A 16,975-nucleotide genomic window follows, 5' to 3' on the forward strand; every position below is an offset into this window, starting at 1 on the left:
GCAGTCAGGCTCACTCTGTGTCCTAGTGTAAAGCATGGATCACAGACTCTGCTCTAGGGTCCAGAAAGGTATCACAAATGAGTGAAATGCAGTGGCTGCCTGGGGGCTCTGGATAGCAGAGAAGTCATGCCTTGTGTAAGAGGGCTGGCTGTATTTTACCTATAGCTAAGTGTAATTGACTCACGATGCATGCTCTTATAATTCAAGAAGAGTTGAAATTTGGATTTTAATACAAAGTTTTTTGAGGGGGCTTATTTATTTTATTTTATTTTATGTGTAAGGATGTTTTGCCCACTTGTATGTATGTGCTTGCCTGTTGTCTCTGGATGAGAGGGGTGTCAAATTCCCTAGAACTGCGGTTACAGACAGTTGTGAGCTGCTGTGTGGGTGCTGGAAATCAAAGCCCTCTAGAAGAGCCGCTCTTGACCGATGAACCATCTCTCTAGCCCCTAACAGAGTGCTCAGCTAATTTGGACTGGTTAAGGCAATGCATGCAGGCGAAGCTGAGTGCCTTTCAGTTCTTTCAGGTTCACCTGCTCCCCCGTAGCAAATTCCAGTGTTTTCAAGTGTAGCTATGCATTATGCATAAAAAGAAGTGTCTGCAGGACGCATCCCACGCGACAGCAGTGGCCTGTGCTGGTTCTGCCAGCAGCCCTCCTGTTGCCTGCCTATGGTGACCTCTTCCTCCAGATCCTCCACAAAGGTTCAAAAAGCTGCAACTAGAAAGTCAGCTGTGCCCCGGTAGTAAAGTTTCTTTTTCTCTTAAGTTACCATCCCTGTTTCAAAAGATATTTAAAAATGGTTTTTGGATTAACCTAGGAAATGGCTTTGAACTTGTTATTACATGGTGGTATTCTTAAAGAAATGAATTAAAAGTTCCTCTTACCTAAAAGGTACCCACAAAAACATGTACTGCATCTGGGCATGCTGGTACCTGTATTTACAGCATTTGGGAGACAGGGGCAGGAGGATTGCTGTGACTTTGAAGCAAGCCTGGGCTATAGTAGTGAGACTCTATCTGTAGGGCAGGGAACATGTAATAGGAAAAGAAAAATGAAAAAGGCTAAGAGTCTGCTAATATGGCAATCAGATTCAAATTGAGAGAACTGTATAAAGTTAGATGTGGCTGTAAGGGTCATCTACTAGCTTTCTGCTTTGCAGAGACCAAAACTTGACTTTTTGACCTGTTCTTTTCATTATACTTAGTGCAAAGTAATGTGAATGGGTAGTCATAAAGGAAGTTCCTTTCCCTGTATCCCTCTCTGCCTTGTTTTCTCTCTCCCTTCCTTTCTCTGCTTTGAACTCATATATGTTTGCTGTAGAAGAAGATGTTCAGAATGTAGGGAGTTGGTATGTGTATGCACTGTCTGGGATATGGGCAGTTTGGGAATATTAGGTGATGTGTACATGATAGAACTAGTACTGTGTGCTCTGCTGTCCATCTTTATGACATGAAACTTTGCATCATTTTGTCTTCAGTAATCCCTCCAGTGTCCCTGCCCTTCCAGACACTATTACTTTTGAGTCCCATTTTTCTGCAGGGATTCCGTTTTGAACTTTATAGTCCTTGTTGAAGTTTCTCTAAACCTCTTTAGTGTTTATTCTACTTTAGCAGGAATGTTATACTCTTTTTTTAAAAAAAAATTTTGGTTTTAAACCTATGTTATTTATGTGTATGTGTGTTTACTTGTGTGAGTTTATGTGCATCACATATGTTGCATGCAGGAGTCTGGAGGTCAGAAGATGGCGTTGGATCCCTGGAACTGTTGTAGTAGGCAGTTGTGAGCCACTGTGTGGGTGCTGGGGACTAAACCTGGGTGGGTTCTCTAAAAGAGCAACAAATGCTCCTGACTGCTGAGCCAGCTCTCCAGTTTTCTTTGTTCTTTTAAAAACAACCAAGCAAACAGACAGATGTTTGAGGGTTTTTTCTTTTCAATCAACATTTTCTGTTCCTGCTACCTAACACAGGACTGGGTGGTGGGAACTGAAAGCAGCTCAGTGCAAGTGCCCCCCGATGGCCTCTGTCTCTCAGTCACCAGAGCTCTGAAGGCAGACCTCAGACCTTGCCCTTGAGGACCAGAGTGCAGGCCAGTGGTTTAAAGTGTAATGGCATTGAAATCTGAAATGCTGTTTTACCAGTCACCACTGCTGATCACTAACACTCTAGTGGAAGGAATTCTCTACCCTGGCTGACTTCATTATTTCAGTCAAGAGATACCACAAGTGCCTGATACAGTTCTGAGGATATAGCAAGTGTTCAATAAATACCTCCTAAATGAACTTGAAAAGTTTATGTGTAGGGCCGTGCTCGGCAAGACTTAGTGAGCTGAGAGGTAGTGTGCACCTTCTACTTCTTCATGTGTCTCTTCCACTCTGGACCCAGAAGTATCACAGGCACTGCATCTTTGTGCAAATTCTAGCCAGTTCATTTGTCTTGAAAATGAATGAGGTCGGTCCATGTTACTATTGAGTCATATATAGTACATACATATAGTAATGGTGATGGTCACATGATATTGTATTGTCTGGGCATATTGTAATTTCTTCAACCAGTAGCCTGTTAGTGGATATTGAACTTCTGGTCTTTCAGTTTTAAAGTTGGTAAGGTAGCAAACAGTACCACAAGCTGCAATGCCTGCTCAATAGTCTCTGTCACCCTCTACAAGTAAGAACAGTAGTCTACATCCCTAAAAGTAGAATTCTTACAAAGATCAAAGGCTTCATGTATTCACACATTTAATATGTATTACCAGATTGTCTTCCACAGAGACTATGGGTGAGCCAGGTTGTTACACTCTTACCAGCACTGGCTCTTTTAAAGTGAACAAATAAGCCTGGTGGAGCACACCTTTAACCCCAGCACTGGGTAGGCAGAGGCAGGCAGATCTCTGAGTTTGAGGCCAGCCTGGTCTACAGTGTGAGTTCCAGGACAGCCAGGGCTACACAGAGAAACCCTGTCTAAAAAAAATAAAAACAAAAAGCCAAAACCAAAACCAAAAACAAAACAAAAAATCCCCCAAAATACAAAATAAAACAACACAACAACAACAAAACCCAAAACAAAAAAGTGAAGAAATAAAAGTCTCCTCCGATTTGACAGGTGGTCAAACAGTTCTTCTAAGTGTGATTTGCGTTCTTTTATGTGACTAGGTTAAAGTCTTTCCACTGCTGTCTCTGAACTTCTCGTCGTGTGTGCCTAGGATCATCACTTTCATCCCCAGCTCTGGTTCCCTTTCGATGTTCCGCCTTGGTAACGTTTGCCTGTTGGTCTGTCAATGTGTAGGAAGGACAAGTATCCCTTGGCTATTTTTGTATGTTTATACCTCCCTCTGTGCAGTAGTCTCATCATCTGGAGTTTGAATTTCTGGAGTTTTGTCTGTCTCTAATGAGCTATTATTTGGAACTATTAAATGAAAAGTTAGAAATAAACACTTAGTAACTTTTAAGTACATGCCTCCTTTTGAACAGCATGATGAAAGCTGCCATCCTATTACGTCCTGCCCAGGGTCAGTCCCCATCACTCTAGTGTTTCCAAGCTGTACATACCAAGCCATCAGTGTTCGGTAACTTGCAGTTATCAGATCTACTGTGGCTATACTGCAGTGCTGATGTTCAGCTAAACTTTTTTATTGTTGACAGTAGCTCCAAATCTCAAGCATTTAATGCTGGTGGTCTGTAGATGCCAAAGAGTAGCCATGAAGTGTTTGCATTCAATGAAAAGATAAAAGTACAGTAAACTATTTGAGACAGAGGTAGATAGCCATGGAAACACTATATTCAGATAGCTCTTATTAGCCCATCTTATTGTAATTGCTCTATTTTGTTATTATTATTAATCTCTTATTGTAACTGACTTATAAAGTAAACCTTATGGGTTATATATATGTGTGAAAAACATACTTTCTACACTCGACACTTATGCTGGGATCCTTGGAATGTGTCCTCTGTGAACAAGAAAGGGCTAACAATGCCACTCACTTAAACTGTTAATCAAAATAAATTACTTCATCTTCGTTTTTTTTATTTTGATTACTTCATCTTAATATTCCTTACTTCAAATTTATAGGTTCATTAGGGGAAAACTGACATTTTCATTATGTTTTATTGCTCTATGTATGTGTCTGTGTGTGCATTAGGAGGTTGGAGTCCAACCTTGGGTGTCCTCCTTAGGAACATTGTTTACCTCCTTTGAGATAGGGTGTCACATTGGCCTAGAGCTCACCAGTTAGACTTACTGGCTAGCATAAAGTCATAGGAACCATGAGTCTCCACTTCTCCAGCACTGGGATGACAAGCATGTATCACCTCACTGGGCGTTTTTATTTGAGTCCTGGGGAATTGGACCAGTTCTGAGCTTGTAAAGCAGGAGCTTTGTCTGCCGAGCCAACCTTCCAAGCTTGGGGCCGCTCTAATTAGATACCATTGTGTTGATGGTTCCCATCAGAATGATGATAGATATTTGTGTTGCTAAGCCTCTGTGTTACTTACTTTTCTGTTTGTATAAAGAGATACCATAACCAAGGCAACTTATAGAAGAAAGCATTTAATTTGGGGACCAGAGGATTAGAGTCCATGACCATCATGGTGGGGAGCATGGCGGCAGATAGGCAGGACAGCGCTGAAGCAGTAGCTGAGAGCTCATATCTGATCCATGAACATGAGGCGGAGAGAGAGCGAGCAAGCTAGCAAGAGAGAGAGGCAGGGACGGGGGCGGGGCGGGGAGAGAGAGAGAGACAGAGACAGAGAGAGAGAGAGACCGAGAGACCGAGAGACCCATTGGCACATCTCCAACACATTCATACATCCTAATCCTTCTCAAACAGTTGCACCAACTGGGGACCAAGCATCAAATATATGAGCCCTTGGGGCCCTTCTCTTTCAAAGCCCCACAGCACTCTTCTCTAATTCTTAGATTTGGGTACAGTTCTACTGTTCACTTTGAGACTGAGACAGGTCTGTACTGTATCATGTTGAGAGAGAAGCTTTTAGTCCCATTATATTTAGGTTCCATGGAAGGATAATGTACTGATTTGTTTAGTTTTTGTGTTTTGTGTCACTAAAGTGTTCTCTCTCTCTCTCTCTCCCTCTCTCCTCTCTCTCTCCTCCTTTCCCATCTATCCTTCTCTCTCCCCAAATATGATGAAGTTTAAATCTTAAGCTTTTGGATATTGGCTATTTTGTAGAGCTACCTTGTATTCCTAAAACAAGTTTTACCAGGTCATAGAATGTTCTTTTAATATGTGTTGGACCTGAAGTCCATGTTGTCATAGTTAGAAATTTAACATTGATTATTTGATGTGAGGTTGGTTTCTGTACAAGCATGTTTTCTTTTATGTTTTGATATGTATTATTTTAATAGAATGATTCTGGGAATGTCTCTTTCTATGCTCCAAAGCAGTACGGAGACCCACTAAAATGACCTACCTGTTCCTTAAATATATTTAGTAAGAAGTTTTTTGAAACTCTTTGAGCCTGTTGCCCTGAGAGAGAATTCTTTCATAGTTTCCTCTCCACCTTGTCAGTTTTCTTTTTCTTTTTTTAGCATTCCCTTTTCTCTGGATTGTTGGGGTAATTAATATCTTCTTCAAACCCCCTTAATTGAGCTTTTCTAATTTATTTGCTTTGAACTGAATAAAATAATCTTTTGTTCTCTTCTTAATCTCTGGTTGTTTCCTCATTATTATATTTAAAGTTTTTTTGTGTGTGAAAAAGATAAATCCATGCTAAGGATATTCTTAAATGTCTTTTTTAGAAATCATGACACAAAAGGATGTTCTTTACTTAACATCTGTATTTTATTAAGAGACCAGTAATTTCTAAGGTAATGGTAGAAAGCTTGGGAATGTAGATGAAGTGTATCTTTGCTGAGCACTTTCCCTGTCTCCACAGGCTCTGAAGACGAAAGTGAGGATGAGTCCAGCTTCGAGGGAAGAGATCCTGATACTTGGCATGTTGGTTTCAAGATCTCCTGGGATATCGAGACACCAGGCTTGGCAATACCTCTTCACCAGGGAGACTGCTATTTCATGCTGGGTAATGTCTGGAGACTCTGGGACTGCTCTTTTGCTTGTCTGAGCTTAGTCATGGGGGGTATGCATATTTGGGGGTCTGTCTTTTGAAATAAACTTTTTGAATACTTTGTATTCATAATGAATTTTTTTGAGGACATGTAGCGCATTAATTTAATCTTTTAATTTTAATATTTATTTATTTTGTGTGTGTGAGTGAATTTGCTTGCATTCATGTATGTCTGTGCACCACATGCATACATGGTACCCCTAGAGGCGAGAAGAGGTTGGACCCCCTGAAACTGGAATTACAGACAGTTATGAGCTACCATATAGGTGCTGGGAACTGAATTCGGGTCCTCTGCGAAAGCAATAAGCCAGTTTCCTCTCAGGTTTGACCATGGTCTCTTTCTCTTTGCTTGTGTTTTAATTCTTTGGAAATTATTACTTATGAGCTTACAGTAAACGGAGCTGTGGAGTTTGGGGTGCTTTGATTTTTGTTTAGTTTTGGAAGTTTTAGTGTTAAATTTTTAGTGTTATTTGTTCTCAACTTGTCTTCCGCTGCAAAATGTGCAAGCATGCTTCTTTTGTGTTTTTACTCACGGAGCTTCTAATGGGCTAGGGAGATGGCTCGACATGCAGGCGTGAGGACCTGGCCTTCATCCACAGAAAGAAGCCCTAGTGTGAGGACATGCCCTAGTGAATCCCAGTACCAGAGAGGAGGCAGGAGGCTCCCTGGGGCTTGCTGATCAGCCAGCTCAAGCCAGTGAGACTATGTCTCAAAAAACCCATTGGAGGAAAAGTACCAAGGTTGACCTCCAGCTTCCACACATACACACACACACTCGTGGACTGGCATACACAGGTGCACGTCCACAGGAACATGCACGTGTGTACATAAACAGAGACAGCTTCTCAGTTTAGTCTCCCCTAGGCTCTGCCTTCTGGTGTCCTCAGGTTTGTTTATCCCTGTCTGCTTGCAGAGATCTAATGGTCTCTTGGCTTTTGAGCTAGGAAGAACCAGGGCTCGAGATCAGTTTTTGGTTAGGATTATTTGCCTGTTAAGTCTGGTATTTGTGGGGTTTCTGTATTGCAGGTATGGAGTAAGGTTCTGGGGAGACACTGGAGAGCAGTAAATCCTGCTCTGTGCCTCCTAGGACTTCATAGTGCGAAGTGGCGCATTAGTGTTTTCCAGGCTTGGTTTATTGCATGTCAGTGTCCGGGTCCTTGCCATAGTCATGTGCTAACTCTATAGGTCATGAACTGGTTCTCTCAGAAACTTGCTCTTTTCCACCACTGAAATAAACTTAGTTTTGAAGATTTTATATTACTATTTTACATGGAAAACCAATATTACCTGACCTAACTACAGTGTTTTGTAAAAGTAAGTGTAGAGAAACTAAAAGACTATTAAGTACACACTACTGTTCTTTGTTGGAGATCTTAGAGTCTGAGTCTTGTGCTTTGTTTAAACAAGAGACTAACATAGGCTTATATGAATACTATGCAAATTAAGCACACAGTAAATACATGCCAATAAAAATGCATAGCAATAAGAAGAAAAAAAGAATCTCATTATTACTCCTAATATCAGACATTAGGTTTTTGTTATTTGATTAGCATAAATGAGATCTCCTCGGTGAGATAAAGATTATTCACATTAGAGAAAGCGAGGGTTGGGCAGACAGACAGACAGACACACTAATAACATTAGGCCAGTCTGAGGCGTTGTCCTTGGTTTTTGCATGGGGATTGGCAGCAACTGTGGGACTCGGTGCTGTGTCCTTCTGCAGCTCCAGGGCAGTGTCTTTCTTCCCACTGCATCTTGCTACCCAGTGTACAAATGTGTTGGCTGCAGCAGTCACAGACTCTAACCAGCCTAACATCTGCGGGAGATGTCCGAGCTGCAGATTTGTCCATCTCTCCCTCCTTAGGTGGCAGAGCAGAGACTGTGCCAGCTACAGGCTTCACGGGCCGTGCTTTGCCCACTCTTAACTGTGATCCTGTCAGCTGGATCTCAGGATGCTGAACTCTGGATGTTGTCAGGTTCAAGGTCATCTCTCCCGTCATTCCCCTTTGACCTGGGGATCCATGCTTTCACTCTGACGTTCCTATCCCTATCATTGAATGCCATTTGTATAAAAAGATTGTAACTTAAGTTTTTGTTCTCCCTAAATTTGGACATTTGGCTTGAATCTAAATAAAAGACTTCTCTTGGGATACTTTATTGGTAATTTCTATGAATAATTTGTGTATGTGGAGGAGATAAGAGCCGGAATGGAGCCTTTTCAAATAGCTTCCTGTTTATCTGTGTATGAAACCAGTGGATTTGCATTGTAAAAGCTCTGCTATCTTCTGTGCATTTAATAACATCTTCTGTGATTTCCTCTGATTCTAAACCAGAGTGTGGAGACGAGAGAGATAACTCAGTGGTAAAGAATGTGTACTCCTTTTGCAGAGCTCAGTTCAATTCCTAACACCCATGATGCACTGCTTATAACTGCCTGTAACTCCAGGGGGTCTGACAACCTCTTCTGGTCTCTGTTGGTACCTGCACTCACATCATATATCTGCACACAGACACACATGTATATACATAATTTAAAAAGCAGCTTATGTTCATCCTAGAGAAAAGAAACTCTGTAGAGTATAAAAGGAAAGAATATAAAAACAAGTTTTATATGTGATGAATGTATTCCTGCCCAGTCTCTCCCCACACGTGCGTATCTGGAACAGTAGTAATATTAGTAGCAAGCACATTTATTATGAACTAATGACAAGTGAAGCATTCTGTTATTTTTCTTGTAACCCCAAGAGGCAAATATTAGCTATTCCTATAAAAGAATTCTAGTTAGACTGATAGACTTATCCATAGTTACACGGCAAAAAAGAGTTAGGAGTTAGAACCTGACATTTGAGTCTGCTTAGATTTCAGCATTCCCACATCAGGCCTTTCTCTTCCCCAGGTGCCCCCATGTCCCCTCACCCTACCCCTGCACTTTCTCTTCCCCAGGTGCCCCCATGTCCCCTCACCCTACCCCTGCACTTTCTCTTCCCCAGGTGCCCCCATGTCCCCTCACCCTTCCCCTGCATTTTCTCTTCCCCAGGTGCCCCCATGTCCCCTCACCCTACCCCTGCACTTTCTCTACCCCAGGTGCCCCCATGTCCCCTCACCCTACCCCTGCACTCCCCCTGCTTTGGGCCTTCAATCTACTTCTCTCCATGAAGCACTGTGGTTCTGGAAGGGAAGAAAGGATGACAGTGTTCTGGTTTTTGTTTTTTCCAGTTTTAAAGTTTTTTTTTTAATTTAATAGCTGTGTTAGTAGTGAAAACATTTAATTAATTACATTATTAAAACATTTAATTGATTACATTATCCTTTTGATGTCATTACAAGGAATGTACATGTTCAAACATTCACTGAGGCTCTAAGCATTGTAGACTTGTAGGTGATAAACTCAAGAAATTCGTGCTGGTTTTGGAAGTTGATATTCAGGATATAAAAATCTAGTACTTTCTACCTCCTGCCTTCAGACATAGGTGACATGGTTGGTTTCTACTATACTGTTTTAGGCATAGCAAGTGTACCCCAAAGTCTGCATTTAGAATGTATTTTTATGAAGCTATCGTATTTGATTTTTAAAATGAATTTTCTTCCATCTCCTATTTAAAAACTCATAATTTGAAAAAATAATAAAAGCAACCATTGTGTAGTGTTGCCTTTTTGTGTTAGCTTTTAAAAATCCAAATACTAAGGAGCCCCCTGGAGCTCTGGGCCTCCTCTGATAACTGAAGTCTGAACTTCGCAGCACTTACAGAAAGGAAACAGTTTAGCTCAATTTATAATAATATATTGGTCTGCAGAGGAAGTGCAGCCCGCACCCCACTGTCTCAAGTGAATACTCCAGGGGTGTCTGATGGAGAACGTGTCGGGTGCTGGTAATAAATCCCCTGCCGTGGGTGTGAGCGGAGCCCTGTTGGCAGTGCCCGCGGACACACTTCTCGGGGCTGTCACGGTTTTACTTTTAAATTGGAATCTTTGCCCTAATCTCAGAGTTAGACAAGACCAGATTTGCAAACAGATTTACAATTTTCACTAATTTTCCAACCAGGACTTCAAAACACACTTAGAGGAGAAAAAAAAAAAAAAAAGAAGAAGAAGAAGAAAGAAAAAAAACCATTTACTCTGGTGTTTCTCAGGGTCGGATGATTTACTTTGCCACAGCTGTTTTCCATAGACTGCTTGTAGCCAGGGAGTCAGGGACTTAGGAGTGCTCGGAGACAAACTGGGTTTGTTTTTTGTGGAGCAGATTACACAGTTCAGGGGACAGCAACTAAATTCTGTTGATTAACCAGGAGCTGGGTGTGGAGGTGGGATGTTTGGGGACAAAGGTGAGTGAGCACCGGGCAGCCCTCTGCTGCTCCCCCTGGATGTGTCACTGTGGTGTCTTCAATGTCACTGGTCAACGCCGATCTCTCTGGGCTCTTTCGTACTTAAGTCCAGCCGAATCTCACTTTTAAACATCTTTTGTCAGTACCAGAACCAGCTACTGCAGACCTTGGTTGTCAAATTCAAAAACAGAATCCTGGGCTGAAGCAGAAAGAGACCGCAGAAGTTGAATGCCTGGCTCTGTTGGGTTTTATTTTCACTCACCACTGTGTAGAGGGAGTAAGGCAAGAATGTAGGTAGGACTTCCTGCCTGCTGAGCAGGTTCCAGGCACACTGCACTATGCATGGCCCCACAGTGTTAGCATTCCTTTGAGTCTTGGCCCTCCGTGTAAAATGAGAGCTTCCCTGTGCCTTGTTTCTCACCGTACTTGTTAGGAGTCAGGAGAGGTGTGTGGGCCTGGGCCTCGCAGGCTACACTTAATGTGGGCCTTACTGTAGAGACTGGGACCAGGGCCACGGCATACTGGAGAACCAGCGTGGCGGCACAGTGACGGAAGAGTGCGGAATGTGGGCGCTTCCCCTGCCTCAGGCCCTGAGTTCTGTGGGCTTTGCAGCTCATTGCTTTACACGTATATTTCCATCACCTCACCGAGTGTAAATCACAAGAGCGGTAAATCTCACCAGTTGGCTTTGGAGGGTGACACAGTTAGCATCTGGCCACTGCTGAATGGAACTCTGCTGGCCAGTATTACTTTGTTTGAGGCTGCCTTTACTTATGGAACCTGGTCATTTTTTTTAGATTTATTTCCCCCTCTATGAAATACTTGCGGCTTAGCGGCAGCAAGGCCAGAACACCGTGAACATTTGATGTGGTGTAACCTGAAGGGTGACGCCTGCTTCTGTTTTTCAAGGCAACATGGGCACTCTAGTTGGAGGCTGTCACCCTGTGGGCAGGAAGAACAGAGGTCACTAGGATTTAACTTAGCCTGACTGGGGGCTCTCTTGGGACTTAACTTGGAGACTGTAGTATCTTTGTAAATCCTTCAGGTGTTCCTCAGCCCTGCCTAGATGTAGACATTTTATTCAAAGCAAAAGGCTTCTGACCCCATTCCCTTCCTCCCCCAGCCTCTAAGTGACCAGCTGAAGGAAAAAGTACATGTAATTTATGGCTTAATCATAAATTCAAAATAATTATACTTTATTACCTCTCACGGGCCTTGAGATGTAGGTGCTGTGTTCTGTTTTCTGCCGAGGCAAGGGAATAAGGGAAACAGTAATAAATTATAACTCGAGGCTGCAGCCTGTAAGCTTGAGGAACTGCCGTTTCAGTGGAAAGTGCTGGAACAGCCAAGTAGGCCGCTGTCATGTTTGCTGTTACTCGGAAAGGTAGACACCTGACGGGACAGTTCCAGCTGCTTGTCTAACGTGAACCTGTGGGGGTGTGCTTATCTTCTCAGTAACGGCAGAACGCGCCGGGGTGAGGCTATCTCCTGAAGCTTTCACTCGAACACATCTGGCCAGAGGCTGACACTTTTGCACTTAGGCTTGGTGACTGGCTTCTTGTAGAACTTGGGAGAGAGCCGCGTCTTGTGAACATAAAGCCAAGCATGCTCTTCGGTTGCTGAAAGGATTTTCTTCTCTCTGATACTTTCTGATCATACCCAGGTTCATGTGTGTATCACTTCTGGCTTGAAATTTACCTCATATACATATGACGGGTGTCCAGTGAGGGCCAGGTACCGTGCTGGAAGCTCTGATGTGTTGTGTTTACTTCCTGTTACAAGATCATCAGGAAATAGTTATTTTGCTCTGACCACCCCCACCCAGAGGAAGATGGATGGGGACTGACTGCTGATGTGTACAGGGTCCCTTTTTAAAAACATCTGTGTGTGAGTGTGGGATATGTACGTGTATGTCGTGTATGTGCGTGTGTGATCAGCAGTGCGTGAACAGAGCCCAGAGGCGGATGTCCTCCACTATCACTCTGCCTTATTCTCTTGAGTTAGGGTCTCTTCCTGAACCTGGAGCCAGGCCTGGTGGCCAGCAAGTCCCAGCCCTCCTCTCATCTTCCCCCCTCCCAGTGCTGGGGTTACTGGCATACATCACCACACCAGACTTTTCACATTTCTGTACCCAGTGAGATTTGAACACAAATCTTCATGCTTATTCAAAGTGTTCTTGTCCACCGAGCCATCTCCCCAGGCCCCAAGACTCTTTTTGAAAGGAAGACTGCTCTAAAAGTAGTTTTTGATTGTCATGTAATATATGGATGTGCTAAAGCACAGTCAGTTGTAATCTTTAAGTGGGAGAATTGTATGTGGTGTAAGTTAGATCTCAGGAAAGATTTTAAGCAGAAATGAGCTTTAGAGACAAAGAACACTTATTTTTTCAAGGCAACCTGCCCAGTGAATTGTGTGTTTAATTGCAAAGCAATAGGTCTGAAACCCAGGGTCTTCATGCTTTGTCTATGAATTATGTAGTCATGGGATCTTGTGTTTCTCTCTCTTTTCTGGACTGTTGTAAAGATGACTATGCTTAGATTCCCAAGAGCCGAGCCAAGGCTGGGTTAGCTTTATCTCTTCTATAAGACTTGACAGAGAAAGTTGGACATGGTAAGTGCTTAATAAGCAATTATTGAATACGTGAATGAGCAAAACAAGGATGGGCTTTGTTTTTACTTCATGGGAATATGCCTTGACTATGTAGGCGAAAACCCTTGAAAGCACTGCACTGGGACAGATTTTGAATTTTCTCCCCAAACGCATGTCCGTTTAGCTAATCCCTGGAGATCTCTAGAGATAGATTTAGACTTTCATGGCTGCCTCGTTCTTTGCATAGTGACCTGTGTTTTATCTCCATATGTTAGTTTCAATAAGGATGCTATATCATAGAATTTTACAACACAGTATGCTAATCAGTCTCTGCATTCTTTTCTGAATCTTAAGAAAACCCCAGGAGGTAAAAGTGTTCTTCCTTCCCTGGCACAGATCCTATGGCTCCCTCCCATTTCATCCCTTCAGAGCCACGCTGAACTGGGATAGTCCTGTACCTGCCTGGAGCAGGGAGAATCCCTGCCCGTTGTTAGCTAGCAGCATTTTTTTTTTTTTTTTTTTTAATTTCAGAGACTCCTCTTTTAGCTTCCCAGAGGCTGGGATTACAGGCCTGAGTCTTGCTCCTGGCCTCAGTAGATAAAATGGACTTCCTTTTTGTGTAATGCAGCTCCAGAAGCATGAGATGTGTCCCATTTTGCTTTATACATATACATATATACCAAATATATAAATACAACCTGCTCAGTTCACACAATGTTATTTGTGTGTGTGTGACTTCAGGGTTGACTGTTTGGTATTGGATAAACAATCAGGGTGCTCTTTCCTGAAGAAAACTGTTTCTCACTTCTCGGTATACCTGAGTTGCCTGTAGATCTTTGTCTAGGGTTGGGCACCCTGAGATTCCCCTTTCCCAGCCGGCTTGTCTATTGTGCTGTCCTTGTTCTGGTCTTGTTTAGGCAGCCACATTGATGAGATTTTGTGGGTGTGGTTTCCCTGACATCTCTAGGAGATTCAGCCTCACAGCATACATCCTGGTCCTCTGGCTCTTGCGATCTTTCTGTCCCTCTTCTGAGATGGTCCCCGAGCTTCAGGTGCAGGAGTTGTATTCTCGATGGGTCCACTGGGGCTGGGCCCCACACCATTGCCTGTTCTCTGTGTATTGATTGGTCATGGTTTTCTGTAATAGTCTCTGTCTGTTGCAGAGAGGAGTTGCCTTGATGAGGGCTGAAAGTTACTCTTGCCTGTGGGTGTAAGTATTTAGAATCTAGTTAGGAATCACGCTGGTTTAGTCAAGTGGCAGCTGTAGGTTCTCCTCCCAGATCTCTGGCCTCACTCGCCTGGCTAGTTGCCTAAGTCTCTAGTTCTAGGCCTGTTTTCCTCTGTCTGAGTGGGCCTAAGTCTAACTAGAGAGCTATTGGTCACTGCCAAGATGTGCCTGCCACTGCTGCATCCTGGGGTTGTGCCGCAGTGCTGGTCATTGCTGTACTTCATGGGCGGCATAGCTGGGCAGGACTACTGCTTTATAAAATGATTGTTTTTGAAGGTTTCAGCTCATGACTAGATTAGTAATTGAACATAACTGTCCTGATTCAGTCTTCCCGTGTGGCATGTTTCTCATTGGACTGTAACTTTTGGTCCGTAAGAATTAGCTTTTTTTCTAGAGAGCTGCTTTTTGGGAAGTGGTAATATATATTTGTGTGTGTGTGTGTGTGTGTGTGTGTGTGTGTGTGTGTGTGTGTGTATTCTTGATTCCAGTGAATGAGTAAACCAATATTCTCTTTATTTTTATTTCATGATGATAGATCTTTGCCATATAGGCAAAAGAGAATATTTATTCTATCTTTGACCATTCCTGACTAGGAAAGATCCTGTGTGTGTGTGTGTGTGTGTGTGTGTGTGTGTGTGTGTGTGTGTATTGTGTATATGAGTATGTGTGAGTGTATGTGAACTACATAGCACTTAGAGCAGCTGTTCTCAACCTGTGGGTTGCGATCCTTTTAGGGGGCTCAAAAGACCCTTTCACAGGGGCCACCTAAGACCATCAGAAACATTGCAATTCATAACAATAGCAAAATGATAGTTATGATGTCGCAAGGAAAATAATTTTATGATTGGGGTCACCACAACTATATTAAAGGGTGTCAGCACTAGGAAGGTTGAGAACCTCTAACTTAGAGTCTTGTTCAAAACAGAAACTTAGTACATATTTAGAGAGAATGCCCCCTTTTCTCCTCAGGCACTATTCAGATATATCTTAAAGCTATGCTATCATCTTGCTTGAATGTAAGATTAATTTTGTACTGGTTACTGAGGATATGATATGATTATATGAATATAATAATTTATATAATTTACAATAATATAAATAATATCACCAGTCTACATATTCTTCAACTGCTGGTGAAACCTGCATGTAAGACCTGAGTTAGAAGATCAGAAAGCGTGTGAAGGCCCAGAATTAGAGGTGTCGGGGGCTGCTTGTGTTGCAGTCATTAACTAGGTCACCTCACGTGTTTCTTGAGTAGTAGGCAGGAGTGATGGCTGTGTCTAAAGGAGACCAAAGGAAAAAGCCCTCCACTCCACTTTTCTGTCTCTAGGTAGACAAAGACGAGAGTCCTCAGTCCCGCTCTCCCCACACTGCCTCGGGAAGGCTGGCATCATGGAGGAGGAAAGGGGAAAAGTGACTGACTCTTGCCAAAGTGGGATTGAAAATCTTCATGCATCTTTAGAAATCAGAAATGGATTATTAACCTCAAGACTCCGTTCTCCTTAAAATCCAACAGCAAAGTAAACATTCTACAAGTTAATTTAAAACAAGAGGACAGAGGTGAGCTTCTCCTGCTTCTGCCTTGTTTGGCGTTGTTCGTATGACTAGGGAGGGAAGCCAGGACCTGCAGGCCTAGGCAGCCCCCACTGCTGGGCCGCACACCCAGCCCTGGGTGTGGGTTTATAGACACACCCTTGGTCCTGTACATTTACAGAACTTAGCCTTCACTGCACAGGCTTTCCCATTCCTTTTTGTTTGTTTCGTTGGTTTTCTTTTGTTGTTGTTAGTGAATACCTCTCCATTGAACATTTCCATTTGTATCTTTAAAGCATGATGTATCTGAGTTTCAGAGAAAAGAAAAGTGTTATTGGGAAATTAATAAGAAATGAGCCATGCAGTTTGTAGAGAATTTACAAACTACAAGACTACATAAGGTAGTAATAACACTTCTAACACATTCATTGAAATTCTCCTTGCATCTTTCCTACATTTGACACCATTGTTTATGTTTAGGAGTGACTATGTTTCTCCACCGTCTGCATCTCATTTAGTTGACACTGCTGTCCTAGCCTCAGTATCTCTCTTAGTGAATGGTCCTGGATATTACACTTTTAAAACAAGCATGAGAGTCATCTTTTACATCGAACAATATAGTGAAATAGCATTTTCAGCACCACGGCCCTCGCTGAAATGCCATGTGAACAATTATCTAGGCACAAGAATGCCTTCAGACTAACTGAGTCACTAGAGGAGAGAGGGCGGCTGCAGGTAGAACACGGACAAAACACGGAGGAGGCAGGAAGGGCTGGGCAGCGTCGCTGTCACTTTTGTCACTCTGACTAGACAGGCTCTGCAGGGTGGGGGGGCATAGAACTGAGGGGCACAGACTGCAGGGTGGGTGAGCATAGAACTGAGGGGCACAGACTAGGGTGGGTGAGCATAGAACTGAGGGGCACAGACTGCAGGGTGAGCTAGTGAGACAGTGGGTGAGCATAGAACTGAGGGGCAACAGACATAGAACTGAGGGGCACAGACTGCAGGGTGGGTGAGCATAGAACTGAGGGGCACAGACTGCAGGGTGGGTGAGCATAGAACTGAGGGGGACAGACTAAAGAGTGGGGGAAGCATAGAACTGAGGGGCACAGACTGCAGGGGTGGGGAGCATAGAACTGAGGGGGACAGACTCTGCAGGGATGGGGGCACATAGAACTGAGGGGCACAGACTGAGGGGGGGGCATGACTGAGGGACAGCTGAGGG

At 43.2% G+C, this 16,975-nt stretch overlaps 1 protein-coding gene across 1 annotated transcript in view; it reads left to right on the top strand.

The window, feature by feature from the left end:
• The window catches only part of Fto (FTO alpha-ketoglutarate dependent dioxygenase), a 365,789-nt gene that overhangs the window by 122,984 nt on the left and 225,830 nt on the right, over window positions 1–16,975 (top strand). The window contains exon 4 of the mRNA XM_028871513.2: window positions 5,890–6,033. Coding sequence (XP_028727346.1) covers window positions 5,890–6,033 — 144 coding nt within the window. The remainder of the gene's footprint in view (window positions 1–5,889; window positions 6,034–16,975) is intronic.

This window comes from Peromyscus leucopus, chromosome 5, assembly GCF_004664715.2.
Source record: "Peromyscus leucopus breed LL Stock chromosome 5, UCI_PerLeu_2.1, whole genome shotgun sequence".
Classification (NCBI taxonomy): domain Eukaryota; kingdom Metazoa; phylum Chordata; class Mammalia; order Rodentia; family Cricetidae; genus Peromyscus; species Peromyscus leucopus.